The 26510-nt window shown below is 48.0% G+C and overlaps 1 protein-coding gene across 8 annotated transcripts in view; it reads right to left on the bottom strand.

Annotated features, from left to right (window-relative positions):
- Positions 1-723: 723 nt before the first annotated feature.
- The window catches only part of LOC122391904 (protein eva-1 homolog C-like), a 74619-nt gene continuing 48832 nt past the window's right edge, over positions 724-26510 (bottom strand). For 4 of the 8 annotated variants that reach the window (XM_043386234.1, XM_043386232.1, XM_043386231.1 and 1 more), the window contains exons 6-8: positions 23640-23777; positions 12493-12717; positions 724-2040 (exon numbers count right to left, since the gene is read on the bottom strand). In XM_043386234.1, coding sequence (XP_043242169.1) covers positions 1631-2040; positions 12493-12717; positions 23640-23777 — 773 coding nt within the window. In that variant the 3' untranslated portion in view covers positions 724-1630. The remainder of the gene's footprint in view (positions 2041-12492; positions 12718-23639; positions 23778-26510) is intronic. The other 4 variants (XM_043386237.1, XM_043386236.1, XM_043386238.1 and 1 more) reach the window with 1 other exon arrangement.

Below are 26510 nucleotides of genomic sequence, written 5' to 3' on the forward strand. Positions count from 1 at the left end.
ATGAACTGTTTTTGCGTGATTCCAGTGTGTTTATAGGTAAACTACAGCCACAGGTAACTTTTGTGTGTCTAACTGCATCGCTGATGAGGAGCAGTGGATTATGACAGCACCCACGCTCGGCTAAAGCCGGCGGTAATGACGCGTCGCCGACTGTCGCTGCCCTGTCGCTGCCCTGTCGCTGATTGTCGCTGCCCTGTCGCGACTGTCGCCGACTGTCGCTGCCCTGTCGCTGACTGTCGCTGCCCCGTGCCAACTGTCGCCGAACAGGCACCATGCGTGTGGCGGGCCTGTCACTTATTGTCATCCAGACATGGCTACAACGCGTGAAAGTAGTGTGGGTTATTTATGATGTCATTGGAATAAATCGCCTGATTAGTACTGATCGAAGCTCACCACACGTCGCAAAAGGTTATGAATTTTGAATGCACGGTAAATGACAGTTGGAAGTTGTAATCTTACTACATTGGATCTTCAGGGGAGCATCAGTAAACAGCAAGACGACGTCTTTTGAAGGCGCTCTATCCTATACGATTTTGTTTTAGACCGACGGATTGACGCTGATAGACAGGCATACTGTTCAGTATGTGGTGTGTACAAAATCCACGGTGACCGCACTGTATCTAAATGGAGCTGTTATGTCGCCGTGATTTGCATAGCTTATCGTTTTCATATACCATTTGATTTTAAATTTTAAACAGACGTGGAGGTGGCAAAGTAAGCTTCACATAGACAAGTCATATATTTGTGACATGCGTGAACACAGACAAAGCACAATAACTTAGACTCGGCGCTGGCGGCAGCTGTGACAGAGACGTTCACTCGGTGCGTCCCTCAGCAGTTGTACGGTGCCGCTCCCCGACCACGAGCACCCAGCGACTAGGAGGACGCAGCCGCCCACCGGCGGGGTCAGGCTCGCTCGGGCCTCATCACCGCCTCTCCGCGTCCCGATCCTCTCACACACCATTGGTGTCGGACTAGATAGCGCTGGCCCGCGGCCAGTGGCCCCACCCTCCCGCTCCCCCTGCGCAGATGAGGACAATGAGTTATGTACAGAATGCCGGCGGATATTGCCAGACGCGACCTCGGCGGCCCGGCAGCAATCGGACAATGTGCCGCGCGGCGCGGGGACCCGGACCCTGTCGCCCCGACTAGACTACTCGACAAAGACGGCCGCCGGCGCTCAGGCACTTGACGGTCTCTCGGCCGCCGACCGACCGCTCCAGGCGACAGCGAGGTCAGGTGCTGAGACGTGAGTCACCGCGGTCCATCGTATCGACTCGACCACACTCGAGTCGGGCGCTCCCAGAACGAACGGCAAGAGTTTGGACCAGGCGGGCAAGTCCCAGATGACCCACCAGTCTGATATGAGCCACCGTCCCACAGTGACGATACGCGAACTGGGAGGTCACGTTAAATGTGACGTTACAGTGCGCTTCTGTGACATCACGTTACACCGAAATACTCCCGAGGGCACAACGGAGTAACAACAATCACCATTCAACAGTAGACATTTTCCATCAACGCCCAACAGTCACACATTCATTCCAATCGCTCTCAGACAGCGGTCCTGTCGCCAGCTCTGGCGCACATGACCGTAAGCTCTATCTACTGTGACCCCCACCAGGTGTCACTAGCTGTAATAGTAGACATTTGGCAGGTCGTGCGCCAGGCTGCGCGGGTTCGTGTCGTCGTGGTGGTGGCGCAGCGTGCCGCGTCCCGAGCTGGCGTAGCTCGGCTGCTCGGCGGGCTGCCGGCTGCCGAAGCTCATCTGTCCGGTGTAGGGCGGCGAGAGGCGGCCGCTGCTGAGGATGGTCGGACCCGGGCCCGGACCCGGACCCTGGCCCGGATCCAGCTCCGAGTCCAACTCACTGAGTTGGTCGCCGAAGCCGAGCACGGTGGGTCGGTCCAGGTAGACAGCCTTGGCGTCGTGTCTCGCGCGTCGTCGCTGGCAGTAGAGTCGCAGTATGACCGTCAGGAGGCAGAGCAGCAGGCCGCCGGTGACGCTCAGTGTCAGGTAGAGAATGAACTTCTCCTTGTTGTCTGAAACACAGGACGTGGGACAGTTCAGACACATGGAGACGGAGAGAGAGAGAGAGAGAGAGAGAGAGAGAGAGAGAGAGAGAGAGAGAGAGAGAGAGAGAGAGAGAGAGAGAGAGAGGGGGGGATGGAGAGGCTTCAAGTCGACTGCGTTTGAGTGGGACCAGTGTTATTGATAACGATAGCAATTAGCAACACAGAATGTTACGCAGACAGTATTCGCAGACTGGTATACTTTGTCCCACGAAGATCAGTGGCACATGGTGTTCGCCGAAAGTTGCGACATGATGGTGAGGCTTAGCCATCACCACCGGCCACGGTGGTTTCTGTTTCCAACCTACCAGAGTGAGGTGTTTGATGGAGCCAACAGGGTATGCTGCCGTACGTACACGACTATAGGAGCAGTGGCATCAACTGGTATACAAGTCAGGGCTGTGATTCCGCTCGCTGCAAACACTTATTTTCTACGTAAATTTTCGATGGGGCAAGATGATAACGTTGACGATATGTCCTGAAAACAAACTTTCAGCGATGTGTTTGTGCCACTGTCATAGTTTTTTAACTAAAGAATAATTGTTCAGTTTATAGTTTTCTCAAGACTTACGTCACTAGGATCGTCTAAAACCAACAGGGAATGGATGTTGATGAGGACCTGAATACTGCGACTTTCGAGTACCTGACGCGCGACATATAGCAGACTCTCAAATAACTGTACACACAAGGACATGCTCGTCGGCGTTCAGCAAATGGTGTGGCGGCTTGCTACGTGCGTTTGGGTTTTCTTTTTAACCACTGATGACGTCACGCTTCAGTGTGGTCTGTAAATGTTACATTGTTACATGGCTGGCGGAATTTCTGGTAGGATTTCCCAATTGAAGCATGCTGAATAAATTGTGTTTGTTCCTATACATACCATTAAATAATGCCATTTTATTCATATTCTGCCTCAAATGAAGCGGGAAACCTTGCAGTTATAAATACTAGTTAGTGTTGAATGTGCTAATACTGATCGATTAGCTGTTTCAGCAAAGGCCAAACAGACCAACTCCAATAGCCACACAGAGGAGCCGGGCCGTTATTGACTGCGCGTGGGCCGGCCCGCTGTGTCAAGGCCAAAAGCCAGGTGATTCATAAAGGACACCATCAAAGGTACGACGAAACACTACACACGTCGGGGAGGCGATACCGCGTAAGTACATGCTGCGGCGAGGTCTACATTGTGAATAGCTGATGGGCGAATTTCACACAGTATACCACGCGCGCATCTCAGAAACGGATAGCTCCCTATAACCGGCAGAAGTGTACTGCGGTGCAGTATATCTTGCAGGTGATGCTTGATGTGTATTGCGGCGCAGGCTACCTTGCAGGCAGCTGGTGTAGGCACAAAAACCGTACGCTTATATAAGTAGGTAAGCCTCATTGAAGACGAATAAAGGTAAGGAGTTGTGTAAAAACGATCGCCCTAGGCCAGCCTGTTATTTGTAATGAAATAGCGCTTTGACGCTCCTCGACAGGCGAAGCGATATATAGGTAGTTGACAACTACCTATATATCGATTCGGAGAGAAAGGGTAGAGCTGTTTATCAGGCGAGCTGAATCGTCGGTAACGCAGGTTGAAATCGGTCGCAACTCGCATCACAGATATCATCACCATGCGTCATATTTATAAATAGGAATACCTTATCCATGCCGTCACCGAGCAGGCGCAACTGTTGGCAGGTCTTCGAGAGCAGCAACGCGCTACGACAAGTGAGTGGCGCCTAGCCGTTAGCGTAGGTTGGTCGAGTTGTCCTCAGAAAAATGCACAAGCATTTTCATATTGTTTATTACCGTGTAAAATGCTAACGATTAACGGACAAAAGTAACTTATGTTACTTTTGTTGTGAATTAACGGATTATCGTTTAACGGAACTAACTTTTTAGTTAACGGATTAACGATTAACGAAACTAACTTTTTGATTAACGATACCCACCTATGGTAGTTGTATACTGCAACACAGCACAGCCTTCACTTGAGACGAGGATTTGCCACGAGGCACGGCATATAGTCGTACCTATGTGGGAAATAACCTAGCATAACCCACGGACGACAGGTGGTCACGACTGTGTACTGACGCTCCCAAATGTACCATACTGCATGTAACAGGCGGTGTTACCCTCGACATACAGCTCCGTACACTACCTCGACAGCCGTGCCCGGTACACAAACGTCACGATGCGGGCCTCACCTGTTAGTACTGAATTAGTTACAGCACCGGCGACATTTCCGTTCGGCAAATATTACCCCGTAGCATCTGATCGAACTAGAGTCCCACCAGTCCCACTCAGACCCTCCTTTTTCCCATTATAAATGACACAAATCCTGTCATTATAGCTCTTGGACCTTTTACCCATTGTCACCTCTCTTGTCTCGACTAGTTTTTCGTTTTGCGTGTGAGAAAAGGCTAGAGGCAAACAAGAATTACACTCGGATGTGAATGTTATTATCATCGGCATGCACTCCGAAAGCAAGACAGTGGTCGTGCAGTTCCCCTATCCACGATGCAGACTTTACGGCAAGAAGTCATAGATTTTGCAGCGCTCGTTTTCAGCCAGCTATAATGGCATGAATCAATGAAATCTTGTAACGATCGCAGCGCTTTACCAGGTCACGCTATAAACCTGCAGAGACTGATACAGCGACTTGCAATTTGATGCCCCATTCTGTGCCATATTTGTTCATGGACGTTAATAAACCGTGGTGTCGAGCGGACCAGCATCTCTGACGTCACAGAGAGTGACCTTCTGAGGGCCAGAAGGTGACGTGACGTGGTAGGCCGCCGTGACCACCGTGTCACGGACCCGTGCGACCTCCAGTGTGGCGACTGAGGCCACGCGCACTTCCCGTGGCACGCCACCCGGTACACACCGTCCAAAACGCAAACCTCGTGTCACAAGAAACGCGGCTTAGGGCAAGCTGCTTAGCTCTGGCAAGAAAAACATATCCAATCGTTTCCTCTTCTTCAAAACTTACAGCCTCGTTGCAATGATATAGGCATGTATGATTGGTAATCCATGATATTGGAGACGTTATGACGGATGTAATAATTTTGTTGGAGCTGCATCTGTACTGGAATGAAGATAATTACTTCATATTTTTGAATTTGTTTTTGTGCATTTTAGCTACCGAACTTGGGCTTGCCTGCAGGTCACGCACGGAAGCTGGAAAAGTTATCCACTTTTGCTTATTTTCCGTCACGGCACCACAAATCAACCAGCCAGCCACCCTGCACCCACACCCACACCCACACACAAACGCACGAACGGACGACTGCGTGTGATCAATAGGCGATCGACCACCAGTGTTCGCTGCTGAAAACACATTGACGACAGAGCTCGGTCACCTCTACCTGAACGCGATAAACTTCCGGCTGGACTGGATACGCTGGATTTCTTAGGCACTGAGGCAATAGCTATACCGGGTGGCCCAGAAAAAAACGTTCCCAACTTTAAATCAATATTTCTCAGAAAGTGATAAAGATACAACATTGAAACTTCGAATAGTCAATGCGGCACGCATTTTCAGTAAATGGTGTGATTTTCATGGTGTTCGGTAAATAACTTTTAAAACGGTTCGTGTTTCAAGCATGCCATGTAAAAATTACTTTTTTGCTCCGATGTTTACTAAAAAATGTGAGTGAACGGGTCACTTTCACCCCGCGGCACCGCGGCCTAGAGCCATGACTTCTACTGGCAGCTATAGTCTCATTGATGGTTCGGGTCTCAGGATGACACATTCCCTCAGGCAACCACGATGGCTCTGTGCCAGCGGCATCGGAAGAAGTTTCCAGTTTTCTAACCATCTTGTGGCTCAAATTCTTTCCTGGCTGACATTCCTGGGAAAAGGTAGCTTTTCAACCATATTGTTTTGGCATCTGCTGGCAATGTTGTTTTTCATAAGCTATTCTGTGGTCTTCTGGCACAGGAACCAGTCTGCTTTAGTTTGTTTTCCTTATCCGGTCGATTTACTGTTTGATCTACTGAAAGGGTAATCAGCAGTAATCCATGCATCGTGCCACTCCTGCTCGAAACATGATATGGTGTTGAAACGAATGACATCCATGAGCACCATTTTGGCTCAGTATTTGAATATTTGGCACATAAGTGAGACAAAAATATTTAAAATAAGAACATACGTGTTGGTTTCATTCACGTGCTCTATTTTTTATTCTTTTTTATAACATGGGACGTCTAACCCAATCATCACTATCGTTTCACATCGGCAAAAAAAGCAAAAAGGTCTTGCTTAATTCAACTCAAGATTGCCAGCTTGAAAATGATGGTATAGTGTTATAATTTGGCACACCAATGCGCAAAGAAATGACGCAAACTTGATGAAAATTTTGGCTCGCTATTTGTACTCGTATTTGATATACAGGCCTCTAAAGTTCGGAACGTTTTTTCTGAGCCACCCGGTATAGAGTAGCTATATAGAGATGAAGAAATAAACACGGCTGAAGACATCCTGAGTTCCTTCGACATGGTATCACTGGACGCGCAAAAATAGAAATGAATATGTAGAAGGCTGAATATACGATATCTGATGAAGTCAAGAAAATGATGTTTTATAATGTCTTAGCTGGAGAAGGTGTTTTTAATAAGTATAATTGTCACAGAAGTCAAGATACTCGGTACTATAATTGAATTGAATGACTATAATTGAAAGATATTCACTTACAGAGAACGCAATCATCAGACCCTCACGAGGAAACAAGGGTCGACAAGATGGCCTCCTCGCATACCGTCGACCCCGCCTGGGGACATGAGTCTGGCGGCCGATCGGTGACCTGGGGACATGAGTCTGGCGACTGATCGGTGACCGGTGCGCGATCGTCGGAAACGAGCGGCATCGGCATCCACTCGATTATGCACAGCTCGATTTCCGTATGGTTCTAGGAGAGGCCGCTCAATCAGAAGGGTCTGCCCACGGCTGGCCAACGACACGCAATTTGCAGCAACCGGTTGTCCTGGCCCATACAAAAACCTGATGCCACACATACCAAGGTCTTTTTACATGAACTGTACGCCTCTGTCCCTATCAGCAATGTTTTGGGTTATTGATGCTTATCAGTAGGTACATATGCAATATGCATGTGGCTGTCTCATCAAAATATAAAATGGCTCAAGATATGGTAGGGTTATAGTATCGCGCTTATTTGATGGTTGTTATGACGCCCTTGCCACATTTGCGTCCTTGTTCGCAGAGTACTGAAACACGTTAACGTTAATACCGGGAAGTTACATAATACTCAACTCAATACGACATTCGGGCAAGATATGATGACGATTTTGACTTCCGAAACGATAGTGATTATCACGCCTAGCCAGGCTATCAACTTCTGTATTCATAATTCCTTAGAGCCGCCCCGACGCTCGTGTCTAATCTCATACATTCAATGCATGGCCTGCGCCTGCTACTTGAGTGGCACACCGGCCTGAATGCCTCCATTCAGCCGGCCGTGTCGCCGGCCGGGCTTCACTGGGGCGTCCTTCTGACTACGGTCACGGTCGGTGACGCGTTTCGGGTCGGTCAGCGCGGCCGGTGGACGCTCCATTATGTGACGAGCAGTCGGGTCCGGCCCGGACCGGCAGCCGATATCGAACGACCGGGCTGGGCCGGTCAGAGGGTGTTTGCACACCGTCCTGGGCCGGCCGGACCGGGGGACACGGCAGCGGCCGGCCCGGCACACCTGGGTCAGGTGCGCCATTGTGTCCCGGTGTCGGTGCGTCATTGTGTCCCGGTGTCAGGTGTGGCATTGTGTCCTGATGTCAGGCGTGTCAGTTGAGTCCTTGTATCATTGTCTTGACGTGTCCTGGTGTCAGGCGTGTCAGTTGGAAACTTGTCTTTGTCCAAACGTGTCCTGGTGCTATCGTGTTCTGATGACATGCTATGTTGATGGCATAGTGTCCTGGTGCTATCGAGTCGAAGACCCGAAATGTGTTATTGGAGTGGTGCGGTCAAGGTCATCTCATCAAATAGCGAGATATCTTAATGTTGCGATAAAAGACCAATTGAAGAGAGAATAAGCGTAAAAAGACCGATTGAAGAGAGAATGCATAACTAAGCACTGTTCAAGGAATTCTAGCATTGTCCTTCACTTACATGGTACAATTTGATGTCACAAAAAGGAGCAGCGATTGAATTGATTACATTACGTAATCCCTTCCTACAAATATTGTCACACAAAATGGTGCAGCTTGGCTAGGCAAATTTCAATGAATTCGGTACACGTTTCACCACTATACAAATTGTTACTACAGCTGTTTCGTGACATAACGAGCTATCGGCCTGGTGAAAGGGCAACACTGTTAACCCTGTCTTGAGTGCAGGTATACCCTGGTTGTCAGCACCCGAACTAAGGTTAATGCCTTCCTGTGCCTCGTGGGGACACGACATTTCAAACCAGGCAGCACCCCCGGGCCTTCCGTTACGAGTAAACCGACAGCGATGTGAAGCAACACCAGCAGCTGGGCGTCCACAGGCGAGCCGCAAAGTGGCCCACTCGATTCCCGGCGGTCAAAGCGACGCACAGACACGCAACACGGCTGGCGGCCGAGCCGGTCAGTCGATAGCGCCGCTGGTGTAAAGCCGCCGACCCAGCCCCGGCACATAGCCGGCACACGCCGCGACACGCCCTAATTTCTATCCAATCTGTTCGGAGCCGTGTGACGCATGTGGGACCGACGTCTGGCCGTCCGGTATATGCGTGCAGTGCGCCATAAGGCGTGGCCATGGGACGGCCGCTGGTGGCACAACGACGGCTTGTGGGCCGACGTCAATTATGCTCCACCCATAAAGTAAATCCACCGGGACAGGTCAATGGAAAAATGGTGCACCAAAACGACTCTCCCCTGTGGGTTATCAATCGGCAAAGTGAGCTGTACCACCGGAGCGGCCCCACGAAAATAGATAAAATCGTAGGCTTAGAATAAACTTATTTGAAAATACATTTAGTTTAGATGATACTAATGAGAACATACCGCATGATGAGGATATACCGCAGTCCGCAAATGAGGAATCCCAGTTATTTACATACGTATGGTGTTCCATTATTGGTTACGCCAATTTGGAAGCGTTAGGAGACGAGACCAAAATGATATCAACAATAACAAGGCTTACGACTTACGACGCTCTGGATCCCCCCAGCCTATCTATACGGCAACAGAAAGGATTCATTGACGCAGAACGCGTAAAAATGAATGAAATACCGAAACGGTCGATATAGGTAAGTTTAGCATCGATATATATCGAAAAAATTGTTCGTCGCGTCTAACCAAAACACAAGTACCTATTCTTCTGTCCTACTTCACATAAAGTACATCACGCAATGCTTTTCACACCGGTGACGTTCTACGTTTTTAGTTCGGCGCCATCATGAGCTGTTTGGACACGCCAGGCGGTCCTGCCACGGCTACATTCAGAGTGGACCACCATTACTGATCAATGGACATTTCCGGCGCGCCGCGAACGCCGCGGGCCGCCATTATCGCCGCCGATGACGTCACGTGCAACAGCTGACCGGCGGGCGTCGGGCGCTGTGTGCGGCGCTGAATGGCGGCGAGCGGGGCCGGACAGAGACGCACACAAAGGCGCCAGTTCGACCACCGCTAATGGCCGCCCGTTTGACACCGTCTGCGGAGCGCGACATGGTGCGACACGGTCAGGGCCGCAGCTGGTCCGAATAGCTCAGCTGCTGCACACGACAGGACTCAGCGGACCAGCCCAGCTGCTGGACACGACAGGACCCAGCAGACCAGCCCAGCTGCTGGACACGACAGGGCCCAGCGGACCCGCCCAGCTGCTGGACACGACAGGACCCAGCGGACCCGCCCAGCTGCTGGACACCATAGGACCCAGCGGACCATTCCAGCTGCTGGACACGACAGGGCCCAGCGGACCCGCCCAGCTGCTGGACACATGACATTGACCCAGCTGCATTGCTAAACAGTCGGTCATGCTAGAATACCAAGGAGATGGAATGTTCAGCAGCCGAGCAGCTATACGGCTTGGAAGCCAAGCAGCTGACGGCAGTTTGAACTCGGTAGACCACCTCTGGCATGGACTGCACGACGAGGGCGTCAGTTTCCGCGAACCGCTAATGACTGTCATGTACTGCAGCTCGCTCCCCCTATATCCATTATCCAAAGTCCTCATACCCTGGGCTAAATAGTGCCGTGTTGAAGGGACATGCAGTAGGTATGTGTGGCCTGCACGCATGCATCCACGGCGCACAATGCACAGCTGCCATTCAGCGTTTCTGGGTGGGTTACTTTGGTTCTCCTGGAATACAATAACTCCGGACTCTCAAAGCGAAGACTGAAAACCCTTTTTTAGTTCCGGCTGGATGAAAAGGATGCAGAAAGTGGTCGGCAGATAGGACGAACCATATCATAAACAGATACAATGCAGTCTCAGACGGCAGATAGTAGGCAAAATGTCAGGTAGGCAGATAGCCGCAGACAGTGACCTTAGACAGTCCCAGGTGGGCAGACGGTCCCAGACAGAGCTGTCCCGCTGAGGAGACAGTCGCAGACAGCGGCCGCCAGGTAGGAGCGCGCGGAGTGGCCTGAGGTCGATGACGACGGTGCCGAAGGAGGATCGATGCTGGATCGACCTCTCCGACCGAGAATCGGCCCCCGAAGGCCGCGCCGGCCCGCTGAATAGACGGACAATGACCGCAGATAGCGTCAGGACCTGATGGGCCGACATCAATAACTGCTGACAATATCAATACCTCTAGTCGCACTGTTGATGCTCGTTGCCGGCATCGATTGCTCGTTATACCTACTATCGATAGCTGAAGTTATCGGCACCATATTTTGATATGCTAAACCTATTGACGACTGCAGAGCGCATGCTTACCATATTTTACGTTGTATCACACCACTTGTATTCATCACACCATGGCATGCTTATCGTAACATTTTGTCCCAACTTCACTCAAGTAAGGGTAAGTTGAAATGACTGCTTGCCAACATAAACTGTCTGGGTATGGAAACATAACATTGAAAAGAAATGTTCGTTAGGCTATCGGCTATCGGCGCATCGTAAAAATCAATCAGCCAGAGTAGGCCAGGTCCTTTCTGATAACGCGAATGGGAAGAGAGATCGCTGTGAGGCCCGGGCGATTAGCTCCTATATAACATAGAAACACAGCCAGGGCAGGATGGGCCCCCCACAGCGGGGGCGTAGGTACTAAGTAGGTACACGGGCCCCTGAAACCCCCAGGTCCTTTCTGATAACGCGAATGGGAAGAGAGAGATCGCTGTGAGGCCCGGGCGATTAGCTCCTATATAACATAGAAACACAGCCAGGGCAGGATGGGCCCCCCACAGCGGGGGCGTAGGTACTAAGTAGGTACACGGGCCCCTGAAACCCCCAGGTCCTTTCTGATAACGCGAATGGGAAGAGAGAGATCGCTGTGAGGCCCGGGCGATTAGCTCCTATATAACATAGAAACACAGCCAGGGCAGGATGGGCCCCCCACAGCGGGGGCGTAGGTACTAAGTAGGTACACGGGCCCCTGAAACCCCCTCCCCCTCCGCCACCCCCCCCCCCCTGTGTCTTATGCTGCATCCGCTTAGTAAAGTTTGTTTGTTTGTTTGTTTGTTTTGTTGGGTTAGGCCCTTTCGGTCGACAAGACCATTGCAGAGCCGGAAGGATGATAGGAATTAGGGGGAGACATTGGTCTGGGCAGGCACCCTAGTGAGTCGCCGGGGCTGAGCCCGTCCAGAGGACAGGCCACCCAGCCCCAAGGCACTCACTGCACCCGGCTACGGGGTGCGCTCCCTCGGGAGCAGCGGTGCCGCTCCAAGGGAGCAGCCCGCATGAGATAAAGTTGCCTGTCCAGCCCGGAGGGGGGTTGCGGCTTGGAGGAGAAGGATTTCAGTATCCTGAGGATAGAAGCACGGATAGGTCACTTAGTAAAGTAATTTGGCCCACCAATAACAACTAGCAAGCATCTAACTGTCGCCGAGCTGTAGATGTCGTGCGGTGCAGCATGTATTCAGGCGCTAGCTACTGCTGCCACCTGTGGACCAGATCAACAACTCTCACCTGATAGATGGCACTAGTATCGAACGCCTGCAGTTATGCAGTACCGCACTACACGTCTGCTTCGTCTACTCTTATGTGTCGCGTCAATGCAGTAGGGACGTCTAATCAACTGAATTTTCTATCGAGTCACAGCTTCAGGACTGAGGAGAGCCATCTGAATTGTGCGAAATGACAAAACTGAGGATCTTGTCTGCTCGGACACTAAATATCCACCGATACCCCCACTAAATATCGGACCGGGACACTAAATTTGTGTTTCCAGACTGGGATGATGATAAAAAGTGACGAAATTCCCAGTCCCGAACCACTCTGCCCTTCCCCTACTTCCAAAACTCATCTCTGCTATCTGTCTGTCATACCTGACACGTATCGGTAGGTGGTGATCCACTCGGTGATGAAGCCGATGACGTGCCGCTGGCTGGTCGTCATCGGCACCGACACCTCCGTCGAGTTACACTCCTCCTCCTGACCGGCGGCCGGGGCGGGGGCGGGGGCGGGGGCGGCCGCCGCCGGGCGCGACGGTCGGCTCGGGGCCGCCGCGTAGCTTATGTCTCCCTGGATACCATCGTAGATAGAGGCGATCACTGTGGAGCGGCAGCAGTTACAGCCGATGGCGAGCTGCGAAAGGACTGGGCAGGACTCCTGGGAGGAAAGAGTGGTGAGGAGCGAAATAAGAGGATCTGCAGAGGAGCGGTATAGATAAGCCAGAGGGAAAAAATCAGGAACGTCCTAATTCGAGCAAGAAAGGATATTTTGTTTAAATTCGAATTTTAATCTATTGAGGAAGGAGCATTGCCAGGTTAACCCTCGCACGACCAGGCCATTTCTCATAACACGAACGACCATGGGGGGGGGGGGGGTTGTTACGACCCCCCCCTGGCGTTTCGAAACGGAAGGTCGTAGAGCTTAGCGGAAAAAACCAACGGATTGCTCTCAACGAGATCTCGCGATTGGTGGTATATTTTTTGGTCCTAGGTCAACATTTGACCTACTTTTGACCGGTCAAAGGTCAAATTTTCGGAAAAATAGACTTTTTTCAACTTTCGGCGGCGATTGCGGCAAAACGGTGGGAGATATCGACTTGAAACCTTCACTATCGTGTTCCTTGATCAATTCTCTATCGTTTGGTATGTATTTCGTTTCCCTAGCTCTAAAAATGGCGCGTTGGGAGCGCCGGAAGTCGGCAAGGTCACAGTCGGCGGCAGAAATTCGAAAAATCAAAATTTAAATTTTTGAAATCTGATTGTATTTTTGGATTTGGGAGGTCCATTTGCTCCCTATAGAAGCTGATATTGCTGCATATTCCCATTGAGGTGACAAGAATTAGCAAAATAGTGGTTCGGGCGCTTTTCAAAAATAGTACCGGACGCTGTTCCTCTTGTGACGTCATAGCTCCGTGACCTGACCTGACCCGGTGAAATTTCTTATACCATATGATAGCCAATACTTGCCCCAACATGCATGGGAAGTTTCATCACGATCCATCGACCGATGTCCGTACCACCGGCAGGAAACCTCGGGCGTTGGCACTCAGTTTGTGAAAATCCGGCCGGAGGCTGTACCTCTTATGACGTCATACCTCCGTGACCTGACATGACCCGATCAATTTTTTCGGCAAAAGATGCGCAAAGGTTGCCCCAGAGGGTATTGAAAATTTCAGCCCGCTACGACAAGCCGTTTAGCGTGCACTTCGAAAAAACCTCAGGGGGGGTTGATACAACCCCCCCCCCTAGGCGTTCTAGGGTTAAGGAAAGCAGGACCAAGACTTACCAGAGAACTCCGATTAATTGTGGCCTTAAAAAATAAGATATATGTACTAAGGTCGATAATTTCAATGGGACGCAAGAAGGACCTTTGGAGAATGGGGCCAATATAAAAAAGTGAAAAGCTGGTCCCATTGCTAATAAAAAGATTTTTCCATAAAACAGTTTCTGCCAATGCGGTAAGAATAAAGAATATTTTCAAAGTAAAAATAATAATAGTTTACTATAACATTGAAAGTAACTAAGGACTAATGTGAACTGTGAAGCCCCCCAAAAAATACATTTTACGAAGGATGTTAATATCCAATGGGTCCAGATCTTCTTACATATGTGTCCACTCTAATTACATAAGTGTTATAAATAGTATCCTGTAAACTACTTAAAGGAAATAGTTCACTTTCACGAAATTATTTTTTTTGCAACGATTTATTATTTTTTATGTTCAAAATAATCAGCAAAGAAAATAAAACCTTTTTATAACAAAAGATTTTTTTTCTATATTTTGATATAGGAAGAACTTTTCAGTTTCTGTAAGGCACACGCGATCCAGTATGAAAAGAGCATGGGTCCCGAAAATTCTTCAGAAACAGAGAAATTATCGCAGCCACCGGCATTTGGGCGATCTGCTCGATCTGATAATGTTCCCCTGAATGTCCTAATTGATCAGTACGAGAATTTCTCTAGAGTTCTCGTAGATAATTTCTTTAGTTTCTGAAGAATTTTCGGGACCCATGCTCTTTTCATACTGGATGGAAATTTATGCAAGGCACACATCCTCAACGCAATCGGGACGAGAAATAGAATATCTTTGCCATAGGGTGATCGTTGGGCTGTAAAAGCTCCTGATTTATGCTCGTCTCAGCCCAAGCTACGGAACTGCTATTCCAGTTCAAAACCCATGTTAAAAAGTGAACTATTTCCTTTAACCCTATTAGTGGCAGGGGGGGGGGGTGTTTTTATCCACCCCTCAGGTTTTTCGGGAATAACTCCGAAACCGCTGAAGCTACGATGCTGAAATTTTCTGACTTTTCCTAAAACTAAATTGGGCACATTCCCTGAAAATTTCAAGTTCATAACTTTACCAGGGGCGGCTCCAGAGCACTGGGAATTGGGGGGTCCTATTCGTGAAGCGAGTCATTTGGGCGAAGATCACGATGCTGCACCAGTTTTACGAACAGTGAATAAAAGGTATCATGTGATAACATATACAGTTATTGTGCATCCTCTTTTGACACGTTTTTGCTATAATAGGCGGATCCAGGCGTCCAAAAAGGGGGGTTATGTTTTACCTCCCAACATAGGTGCCCTGACACCGCCTATGCATGACCAATACAATTTTAGTCGTTCTCTCATAAGAAAATTATAACATAACAAGACCATTACCACCCTTTTTAGAAACAGTACCAACAAAAACCTTATTTACTATACTTTTTGTGTACCCCCAATCTCAATGATCTGTATCCGCCTATGATTTTTGAAAATGCATATTTTTAGGATCCATGTGAATTCCTGGTTCATTCTCTATCGATCGGCAAAAGTTGCGTTAAGATTGGTTCAGAAACCTGGCCGTGATAAACAGTCTAAAATGTATCTGCAATTTGCCCGTTTTTACCCCCCTCTACCCCCCCCCCCTATTGACATTTTTTAATTTTTATTTTTTAGAAATGTAGATCACGTTGAGCGAAATCGAATGCCGTTTGAATTTTGAAAATCGGCCCGTTAGATCTCGAGATATCAAGGGGGGGTCGTAAACAGCCCCCCCCCCTGCCACTAATAGGGGGTAGCCAGGAGCCTGCCACTAATAGGGTTAACATGTTATATGAAAAGACGACGACGATGATTTGCCAGAGGAAAATGTAATCCCTGACGTGGGCATTTTTGTCTCTTCTTTGTGATAAAACTCACGGCTATAGCCTACTCGAAAACTAAAAAAATGAAGCATGAACTTATTTTCTTAACAAATAACTTTTTCAATGAGACGATATTGGTCCACAGCAGTTCCCTGTAGCACTTTTTACTCGGTCTAATTCTTGCTTCTCTTACCTAGAGCCTTCAACAAATATTTTGATGATCCGTTATTAAAATGCATGATTCGCTGCAGTACTTTTCTTATTGAAAGCAATAATAAGTAGTTTGCAATGCAGCATTCGAACCAGAAGCCGAATGCAACATAAAGCATGCAGCTCAAAATACATTGAACAGGAACAAAGTCTATGAACTACGATACAGTAAAGCCATCGGTCGTGCGCAAAAAAGATCAGTTTCTGAGGCTTTTAGGCTTATGGATTGGAGCAAAGTATTGGATGTAGGGAAAATATTGAGGTAATATAACAAGCAACGCATTATAAAGTTATTACACAAAAGTTTCTGAAAGCATCGTAAGATCAATATTGATCGGTAGATATCTCTCAATTTCGCAGTAATCTACTGGGACAATAGCAAAAGTTATCGCACAATTTGACATACCAGCACGTTTGTGTTGTAACGCTGCTTTATATGATCTATATTGATGTATTTTTATTTATTGATAAATTTCGAAGGTGAATTAAGAATAGCAGGAATGAAGCAGTCTTGAAGCCCCTAGAGTCGTTCATTTGAAGAAATCTTCTTATAAAACATAATTATAAGAGCATGCCATGAACAATAGGCAGCAGAATGTTATTATCTGAAGACGGGATAAACTGCAATCTAACGAGGTACTTAGGAAACGACAGGCCATGAGTCCATGCAAGGTGGCATGGGAAGACGTTGTTTGGCCGGATATGTATTGGAAGAAAAATCAATGACAGAAGGCATAGATCCCGGGTGGACATCTGGCTACGACAGGCGATGGAAGTCTGGTCTAGGCTCAGTCGACAGGCGATGGGACTTTGGTCTAGGCTCAGTCGAGTGAAATCGACCTATTACAGAGAGATGCAGAAACCGGTAGGTTGGGTAGTGGTGAACCATTGGGAGACAAAAACCATTGTGACATGAAGGTATGTTACATGAGGAACATGAGTACATGAATGCGAAGAAATAAAATTAAAACAAGATAAAACACACATGGCTTTGAACTCTACTGTTACAGAGTATAGCACAAACATAAGAGTACAATAGATATGATGGCTAAAAAGTGACTGTCTACGAGCACATTGAACTATTATGACAGCATGAAGCGATGCATATGAGAAACACTTATTCAAGACAGGACGATACGGTTACAGCAGGCATTATAAGTTATTAGTCGTAGCGGGAAATGTGTATTACACTCATTCACAACACACACACCTTTATTCACCAGAAAATGAAATGCTGCTGGGGCTGGGCATGCATTAACAGCGGCACTATCCAGCGAATGTGTGGGGCTACTATTGTTATTGGCTAAGTTAGTGAAAGTGGTATTACATATTTCTATATTATAAAACAGTGAAAAATGCAAAACCCTCTGTTTAAAAAAAATGGGATAAGTCTTTTTCACCGGAATTGAGCGTTGCTAGGGTCATAATTTCCACCTCTAAGAAGTCCTATGAGCATATACCAGTCATTGTTCTGAATGTTGCATCGCCTAATAACTATGTAATTAAAAAAAAATAACGCTGGTCAGCAGTTTAAACTCGAAAACGTGCAGTCTATAAACTGTACTTCATTTTGTTGGAGCGGTTTTTACAGGCCCTCCGAGCGGCTCATACTGCAGACAGACACAGGGTCGATCGGCGCTCAATTATTTATTCCGAAGTGAGGAGGGACCCCAGTCACGCAGGAGATTCGCTTCATCATGAGATGATCGATACAGTGCAAGAATGAAGCCACTGGCCAGGCGTACTTATTCACCCTAAAGTCACAAAATCCAGAAAAAAAAACAGCACAGTTTTGACAAATACGCCTCCAACCGAAAACTAATATTTCCTAAACATCGAGTGGCCACGCAGCAAAACGTTTTTTTCATGAGTGCGGTGACTATCCAATCAACCACTCACTGCAGAGAGGCCCAGAAGCCAGAAGGTCATGCAGGCATCAGCCACCAATAGTGGCTGGTGCTGTGTCAACCAATCGACCCGACATGCGCCGGTGGCGAGGCTCAGGCTACAGGCCAGAAGTTGACCGTACATACAGGGCCAGTCAATGTCGTTACATGCCACTATAGGCTGCTGAGTAAACGGCACACGGCCGCCGGCTCTGTCTGTCAACTGTGCGGGTTTGCCGCCGTTCCATTGGCATACCATGATGCAGTGTCCGGTCAGGTGTGCATCAGGGTTCCGTCAGGGCTATGTCAGCATTCCGTTATAGCTCGGTTGTTATCTCTGAGTTCGTACATAGTTAGCTCCGTTAGTGTCCGGCAGAGCTCGGTCATCATTCTGTCATATTTCTGTCAGTAGCCCGTTATTGGTGTGCTGTAGCGCTATCCTGATAACCCATCAAGATATTGTCTTTCGATGCCACAAAGGTGCCTCGTGACTCTTTCCGTTCACTTTGGCGTGGCCTGGGCACCAGCTCGTCCCTGACCCTCCAAGTTAGCTTGGCTACCGTCTGAACCGCCATCTGTTCAAACTGCTGGCAGCGGTGTCACCAGTAGCGACCAACTCGTCGCCCCTGACACGCACTCCGGCTCGGGGCCGAGCGCTGTTCAAATGAACGGCATAGCGGCACGAGCCTATAACGACATCCGAGCACGCCACGACGCGACGACTGCAGGTTTGGCGACAGTTTTGTGCCTGGCGAGGGCCGGTTATACCAGGCGGTTGAATGGAGTTCAAAACTCCGCCTCACGCAGGAAGGCCTAATTACGCTCAGCAAACCCAAACCAAGAGTGAACAGCAGCTGACTGATGTCTCTCAGCCAGCCGGGAATTCGCAGCACACAGGCGCAGAAAGCTCACGACGAGTACCAGATCTCTGTCGAGTGTCGTCACAAAGACCGGATGGTGGCAACCGGTCACGAACCAGCCTCTGAAAGGCGCGGCAGACGGACCTCTAGCCGGAGCCTGTCAGATGCTGTGACTGTCGTATTCCGACACAGACGAATTTTCAATGGAACCCCATGCAATCAGTCAAGTTCGATTGTGTCTAACACTACGAACGATGACAGCTTGTTCTGTATTTTTCGAGATAGTTGAATCACGCATGAGATTTATTTATATTCAGGTACAAGCAAAATGGTGTATATTAGGCATGAATTAGCTTGGAATTAACCCATTTACGCCCTTCGTTGCGTTTTCGCAACGCAAGCAAGCGTCGACGTGATCGAAGCTTGAGAAGTGTGTAAAAGAGACTAACCGATGAGACAAGTTTCAGCGTGTGTAGCATGGTTGTGCGCATGATACTACGCAGTTACAAGTCTGTGCGGCCGGTAAGTTACTGCCTAGAGCTCCCAGAGGGAAGTCGAAGGTTTTGTGAGTGATGACGTCACGAAAACCAAGATAAGTAGGCTAAGTGCTTAATAACATCGTAATGAAAATTGTGTAAACGCATTCTGCAGAGTCCCTACAATAGCGTAGATATGCATTTTGTTAAGAAATAATGCTACAAAAAGGGTTTGTGACTATTTTCAAATATGACTACGGTCGCGTTGCGGGAACGCAACGAAGGGCACATCGGAAAGACAGCGGTGTTGCGAAAACGCAACGATGGGCACATTGGCAGGGTAGCGGAAGTATGAATATCAACAGTAGACTTCACTCGTGATACGCTGTGGGTTCTCTCTTTGTCTCCCCCATCTTCCTCCCTCTCCTCCTCGTTCCCCAACTCTCTCCCCCCTCTCTCTCTCTCTCTTTCTCTCTCTCTTTCTTTCTCTCTCTCATTTTGTAGCCATGAGGCTGTAGCGGCGGAACATCTTCAATTAAAGGGGGGAGCACTGCTGACTTTTGGTCTCATTCTTTCCATTTCCATTTCCATGCAAGTTGCAACGCCTATCGGGATAATGTTAAAATGGCAAAATCAAGGGGGCACGGTGCCCCGGCGCCCCCTCTCCCCGCTCCGCCGCCTATGCCATGAGGGACGTATATAGGTATGTTTAGTGCAAGGTGCGTTCGCACGTAAAATGTTGCGACACATTTCATATTTGCTGGCTCAAACAGCCACAAACACTCCTTTCTTTTTCTCTCGCAGATTTTCGGCCTCGGGCTGTTCGTTCACTAAGCAATGTGTTCCCATGCATCTGAAAATCGCATGGTAGGAAAAGGACCCATGCATCAAACGGTCGGCGATGCTAACGGAGCTGAGAGATAATTAGGTCCTTTGGAAATTGGATCTACTATGTACATTGTGCATAAATAATGAATAACGGGGATGTATTCTGGTATCAGGCGACAGATAGGCATCGCCATTCTCTGGATAGAATCTGCTGACTACCAGCATTTACGTTAGAAAAGATAACTGAGGGTCGGCAAATAGTGGGATAGGCCCCCTCTGAGGGTAGCTGAGCCCTTCGGCAGGGGTAATGAGGGCGGACCCATGGGAAAATAATAATGTTTAGGATTCATAACTCGCATAGATTCATAAGCTGCTTGATGTGGAGTATACGCCTGTTTTCTTACTTTGATAGGCTTTTTATCTAATCAGACCATTTTTAGAGCTAGCAGGATTATTGGAATTAGGGGAGACATTTGTCTGACCGGACACGGTCAATCGTAGACTGGAGACTGAGCCCAGCCAGTGGGCAGCCGCCACCCATGACCCACCCCCTTCCCCCTCCCAAGCACTCACTGCACCCGGCTACAGGCGCGCTCCTATGTGAACTGCCCGATTGCGATATACGTTGCCGGTCCAGCCCGGAACAGGGGGATGAGGCGTGGAGGAGGATTCAACTATTCTGAAGATGGAAAGGTCGGATTGACGTCGAATCACCATTCTGTCCTGGCATTGTCTCGAGAAAGAGGTTACACGTGAAGGTCGCTGAGAGTGGGGCCATGAAAATTTTGGATTAGGTAACATGATAAACTGGGAGTCGATTTGTTGTGATGCGCTACGCCTTACGCGGGTAATTTGTTAGAGCCGGATCGGTCCTTTTTTCTTTTTGCTGAGAGTGGGTACGACTAACCTGCAATGGAATTTAACTTTACTCCTAGGAGGGTGGTTAAAAATGATTGCGGATATACGCGCATACGAGAGGCACTGGTTTACTCCCAATCCTCCGTTTAATTGTATTCAGTGTGCACTGTGCAGGGTCTGATAGGTGGAGGTAATGGATCTGTCTAGCTTCCAAAAAGAAAGCATCACCCTGGATACGTGTCGACCACAACTTTAAATGAACAGCAATGGACAACGTAAATGGTTGATAATGACCGTGTTGCCATCTCCCCGTTCGCGAATCATGAAGTTATGCTTCCTCACTGAGGCTCTTATAGGCGGGTTATAGAGCATGACGGATGTGGGTTCCGCATTTTCAAGCAATAGTTGTCAACAGTTGATTGATGTTTTGTCAAAATATATTAGCATATACGGCAGTTCAGTGTACTTTATGTCCGTCTGCTGTGCCCGTCGTTGCGTTTTCGCAAAGCTGATGGCGCCCGGTGTGCCCTTCGTTGCGATTTCGCAACGCATGTTTTTTACGTTTTTCTCGAGAAACTTTTGCTGCAGGCAAAAATTATTTTCGATTCCATACAAGGCCCTGGTAGGAGCATAACATATTTTGATTTCGTCGATTTTCATGATGGTCAATATTCCTGGGCATAAATGGGTTAACAATTGCTATTATCGAGTACACATACCCTTTTGAAAGAAAAAACCCTCAACCCCTCTAAAAATAGGGGCGACTACGTCTTGCATGTTTTAATAACGTATCAAAAATAATTCGCAAAATCGAGCGGTTACCCTACTCTTTCAAAGCAATTGCCGTTGGAACATGATTTCGGGCAATAACGGTCACCGGCCGAGTCCATTTTCACAGTATAAGGCGTTCACGGAATCCCCTGGCCTGCACCTCACGTGCACGCACAGTGTCGCAGAGAGACCAATTATAATCTTCAGTATATGATTATATAATCGTCACCAATAAGCATGCAAATACTACGCATTTCGCACCACGTATAAATTACGATATTGAACCACATACATCAATGTTGACATAGCTCGCCCCTAGAAATAGCCGACAAGGTCACGGGAAACCAACCCGAACCGGAGCGTCATTAGTAGACCGAAATAGCTCGCACAGAAGCGACAGTGCTGGTGACGTCATCCGGAGTCCAATCAAGGGGCAGCCTGTAGCACTCAGTCCTGGCTCTCCTTACCGTGGACAGAGTCCCTATCAAATATACCGTAATTTGCACACGATTGACTGCAGAGTCTTCGATTACTTCTCAGAATTTGGGTGCAGCTTTGCGTGCCGGCCGCCAGTTTACGCTGGCCACCGGTCGGTAGTCAGCCAGTTACACAAAACGGTTTTGTCACGCATCGATTCCTTGATTATAGATCGGGTAATTAAAGCAGGCTAAAAATTAAACGCAAGCTTCGAATTATACTGGGACGAGTAAAAAATTTTCTAAAAAACAGGGTTGATAATAGGTTATTTGTGCGCAACAATGTTTTGTACCTTGCAACACAAAAGCAATGGCCACCAGTGATATAACTGTTACCTTTGATGTTTAACGAGCGTCGTTTTGGTTGCACTGCAGTTTGCACTTTGCGCTGTTGCTACACTTAATTACCATAATGGTAGTAATATATTATAGTACAAATTCATCATAACGGAATGGTAATGTGTCAACGACACTCTTTTTCACTCTTCCTCATTTCAGAGCATGCTTAGTAAGACACTGTTTTCTAATGCGATATTGCATAAATATAAATGACAAAGTGGCTCATGTCACGCGCCAAACAGCGTCCTCCATTGTTTCCCCCATAACCACCCTGAAAGCCTAGATGAGGCCTGACCCCAGAGCACCACCGACCGAACAGTGCTGTGGTGGTTGATTGATAACGTCAGCATCAAAAGTATTTCTTTAAAAAGGTTTTGATAACCCGCTGAGAACCACGCTGATTGCTGCTGTGAATCACAGCAGCAATCAGCAGCCTTTTAATGATTTAATCAGCAGCCTGTGATCTTCTTTCGCCTGGCAGTCATGTATGTGTCTAATGATAACGCAACATTAATTAATACAACATTGTATAGCATGACAAGAAAATTCGTTGCATCTCCATACTAATGCCGATGCCAAGACGTTATGCATTTTTTTACTTATAACTTATAAGAACGCTAAAGAAATAGTCCACTTCTAAGATAAGTTAGGTATGTGTAGAACAGTCGTTCGTGGTGTTAGATTAGAATGTTAGCGGATGTGAACCGGGACGCGTTAAGTTTTATTTTGATTTGAAATCTACTGCACATTAGCTTTATATCAACTGACAACGTATTATTTACAGACAGGTGATACGGGCTAGTGATGTCAATTAGGGAAAATCAGAATACCGATACCAAACCAAATACCAACTAAAACCACGGGAAAATACCGAAACCAAACCAACTTGGGAAAATAAGGGAAATACCAACTTTTTACCGATTTCTTACCCTCTTATACATTACTGGGGGTTTATGATATCAACAAAATACCAAACACATTACGATTGAAATACTAAATACCAAGTTGGTATCGGTTTGGTATCGGTATACCAAAAAGTTGGTATCCGATTGACATCTCTAATACGGGCCATGATGAAGATCATCGTGTACAGCATGCAAGTCGAGCCAATCCCCGGTCAAATGGGTTTAGTGTCCCGGTCGAACCAGTACCTAACCAGTAGCGAGCTCTAGCTAGCGTTAGTACTCACTTTTTCCGCTAGGTGACGGGCTCGAGGCGTCCTGGTCCGGAGGCAGAACTTTTCGCTTTACAGAGGGCGCTTCTGTCGCGTTTCGTCTGCGAGCCATTTCTTCCTGATCGTACTTCTCACGGAGGATTGTCTTTGGAACTGAAAACAGATTTATTTAATTATGTTCACGCACAACGCATACATATTAGTCTTCTTAGGCAATATGAGAGCATCAGGTAAATTGTAAGTCATCGTTGTCTAGCGGGAAGCACAGAATTAAAGGGACCCTCCCACCTTCTAAAAAGTTAATGAATTGGCATGAAAGTGATGTCCCTTGGTTCAGAAAGAGCGAAAACGAATGTCTACCAAATTTCACCGAAAAATATTCACTGGTTTTCAAGATATTAGGCTTTTACTTGTGTTTACTTTTTGGGATCTCCCCTGTTACTAGCGACTTTATTTGGAAGCAATAATTTGGCAGCCTTAAAGTGCGGCAGACGTTGCGCGCAAAGCAGCATATACCACCACGTGTTAACGATGATTTTAGTCTAAGATTTAAAAATCGTTAGATCTCCGCTGACGTCACAAATTCTAAGGGGGCATTCCAATGCATTAGCCCCTTAGAATCCGAAAACTGCAAGTTTGAAATTCCAAATCTTCGAATTAAAGCATTTTTCGATGTTGTGAGTGCCCAAACCGGTATTTGCAGGCCATGGCCACCAATTTGGCTATCTCAACTCAAAACTCATGTTAAGGTGGGAGTGTCCCTTTAAGTTTAGGACACTTGGAAGACATCACAAAGTCGATCCTTTCAGAAATATTTAGTGACCTTTTCAGTCTTTTCCATCCTCAGGAGGATCAACCCCTTCTCCTCCACGCCTATGATACCCTGATCCAGACTGGACTATCACCTATGTCCGACATGAGTAGCTCCTCAGGAGCAGGCTCACGTGCGGTGTGGGTGACCGTTTGTGGGGCTGGTTAACCTGCATTGTGACGGGCTCCGCCCCGGCGGCGCGCCAGGGTGACCGCCCGGACCAATGTCTCCCCTGAGTCCCATCATCCTTCCGCTCTGAAAAAGGCCTGGTCAGGCCGAACGGGACTTAAACTACAAATCAAAACAAAAACTCACTTAGTTGGAATGAAATAACACTGAAGGTGCATTTCAATGGATATCCTCATCTTACTGCCGTGCAAGGCCATATAACCAGGTATGGTCATCAGGCTTTTTTTTACCGTCCCCCTACCGGGCCCGAGTGACGTCACTGGGATGGTAACTCGCCGGCCGCCGTCCGTAGCCATTATGGAGGACGGACGTTCAAATACGTTTTCAGCGGATTTTAGTGCAGTTTTGATGTCCGATGCAAGGCAGAACGGTGTGATGTTTCCTCAGTGAAGCAAATCAGGACCAGCTGTTACTCGAACTCAAAGATTTGGCGGCATTATTGGGATCGGACCGAGCCAACGTGCGCCCCGCCGGTGATCCGGCCAGCACATCGGCGGCTTTCTCGTAGATGAAAATCGCCATAGTTTTGCGCGAGTCTTGGGAGTCAATGGATTTCTGGTGACTCTGACTCCAACCGCGACTTCCAAAAACCAACTCCGACTCCGACTCCGGGCTGAGTTATCAACTCCGACCGACTCCAACTCCGACTCCGCAGCCCTGCCAGGTCTGCGGAGCCGATGGATTTTCGGTGACCCCGACTCCGACTCGGTTTCCAAAATCGACTCAGAGTCCGGTCAGAACTGTCGACCCTGACTCCGACTCCGCAGCCCTGGTTCTGCGTCTATTTCGCCCCGTAATTAACCCTCGCCGGCACAGGGGGGGGGGTTGATGCAACAACCCCCTAAGGTTTTTCGCGAATTACTCGCGTAAAAAGCGCCGATCGCTACGAAACTTTCAGTACCCTCGCATTGATGAATTTTACACCTACCCTGAAAATTTCATGACCCTGACCCAAATGACCTTTGACCTGTGACCTCTTTTCCGAGACCATGTTTGGCCGTAATCGCGATTCGGCATATGTCGGCTCGCATTAGCCGCGCGTTTGCAAGCTTTTCGTGGTTTCAAACGTTCAAACATGTGATTTGATGTTGCTCCCATACATTAGGGTGGGTGTTTTGGTCACCTGAAGGTCAGGTCAGGTCATTGACCTTTGGTGACCTCGGGTGACCTCGGTTCACTTTTTCGAGTTTCACATGCTTCTAGGCTAGTTTTTGGAGCTGAATTCGAATTTAGCAACCATTTGAACATTTACGAAGTAGTTTTGGTGCCTTCGTAACATGTTACGAAGCTGTCAGAGGCGGTTGACACGTATTACGAATACCCGTCACAACCCCTACCGGTTGACCTGACCCGACCTGGTCTAAATGCTTAAAGATATCATCTCTGATCAAAACTAACACGATATTCGTGATCAGCACCCCGGAAAACCACATAGCAGCCACAGTCACACTTAACGACTTTCTAACAGGTCCCGATTTTCCCGGTTTTCGGGTCATTGACCTGACCTGGAAGGTCACCCGATGACCTAGCACCTTAAAATTGGGTAACATCGGCTTCCTCTCGTGACGGGCAACACGCTCGTTTTTTTTCGCGAAGCTCTAGCTCGATCAGGGGCCAAACGCGAGGGGGGGGGTCGTACCACCCTTGTGCCGTCGAAGGACGCAAAATGGCCTGTGCCGGCGAGGGTTAAGAGAGGTTGTATGAACTGCACAAACCGAAATTGTACCGTAACACAAGCATACACATTCCAAACTTATGACTGGAACGGACCAAATGCGTACACAATATACCAGTTTATGTCATACCATAAATCGTAGTTATAGTTAAAAACCATATTGGACAGATTGGTAGAGGACAGATAAGGCACAAGCCTAATCTCTTGCGAC

This window comes from Amphibalanus amphitrite, unplaced genomic scaffold (genome assembly GCF_019059575.1).
Source record: "Amphibalanus amphitrite isolate SeventyFive unplaced genomic scaffold, NRLGWU_Aamphi_draft 000461F_arrow, whole genome shotgun sequence".
NCBI classification, from domain to species: domain Eukaryota; kingdom Metazoa; phylum Arthropoda; class Thecostraca; order Balanomorpha; family Balanidae; genus Amphibalanus; species Amphibalanus amphitrite.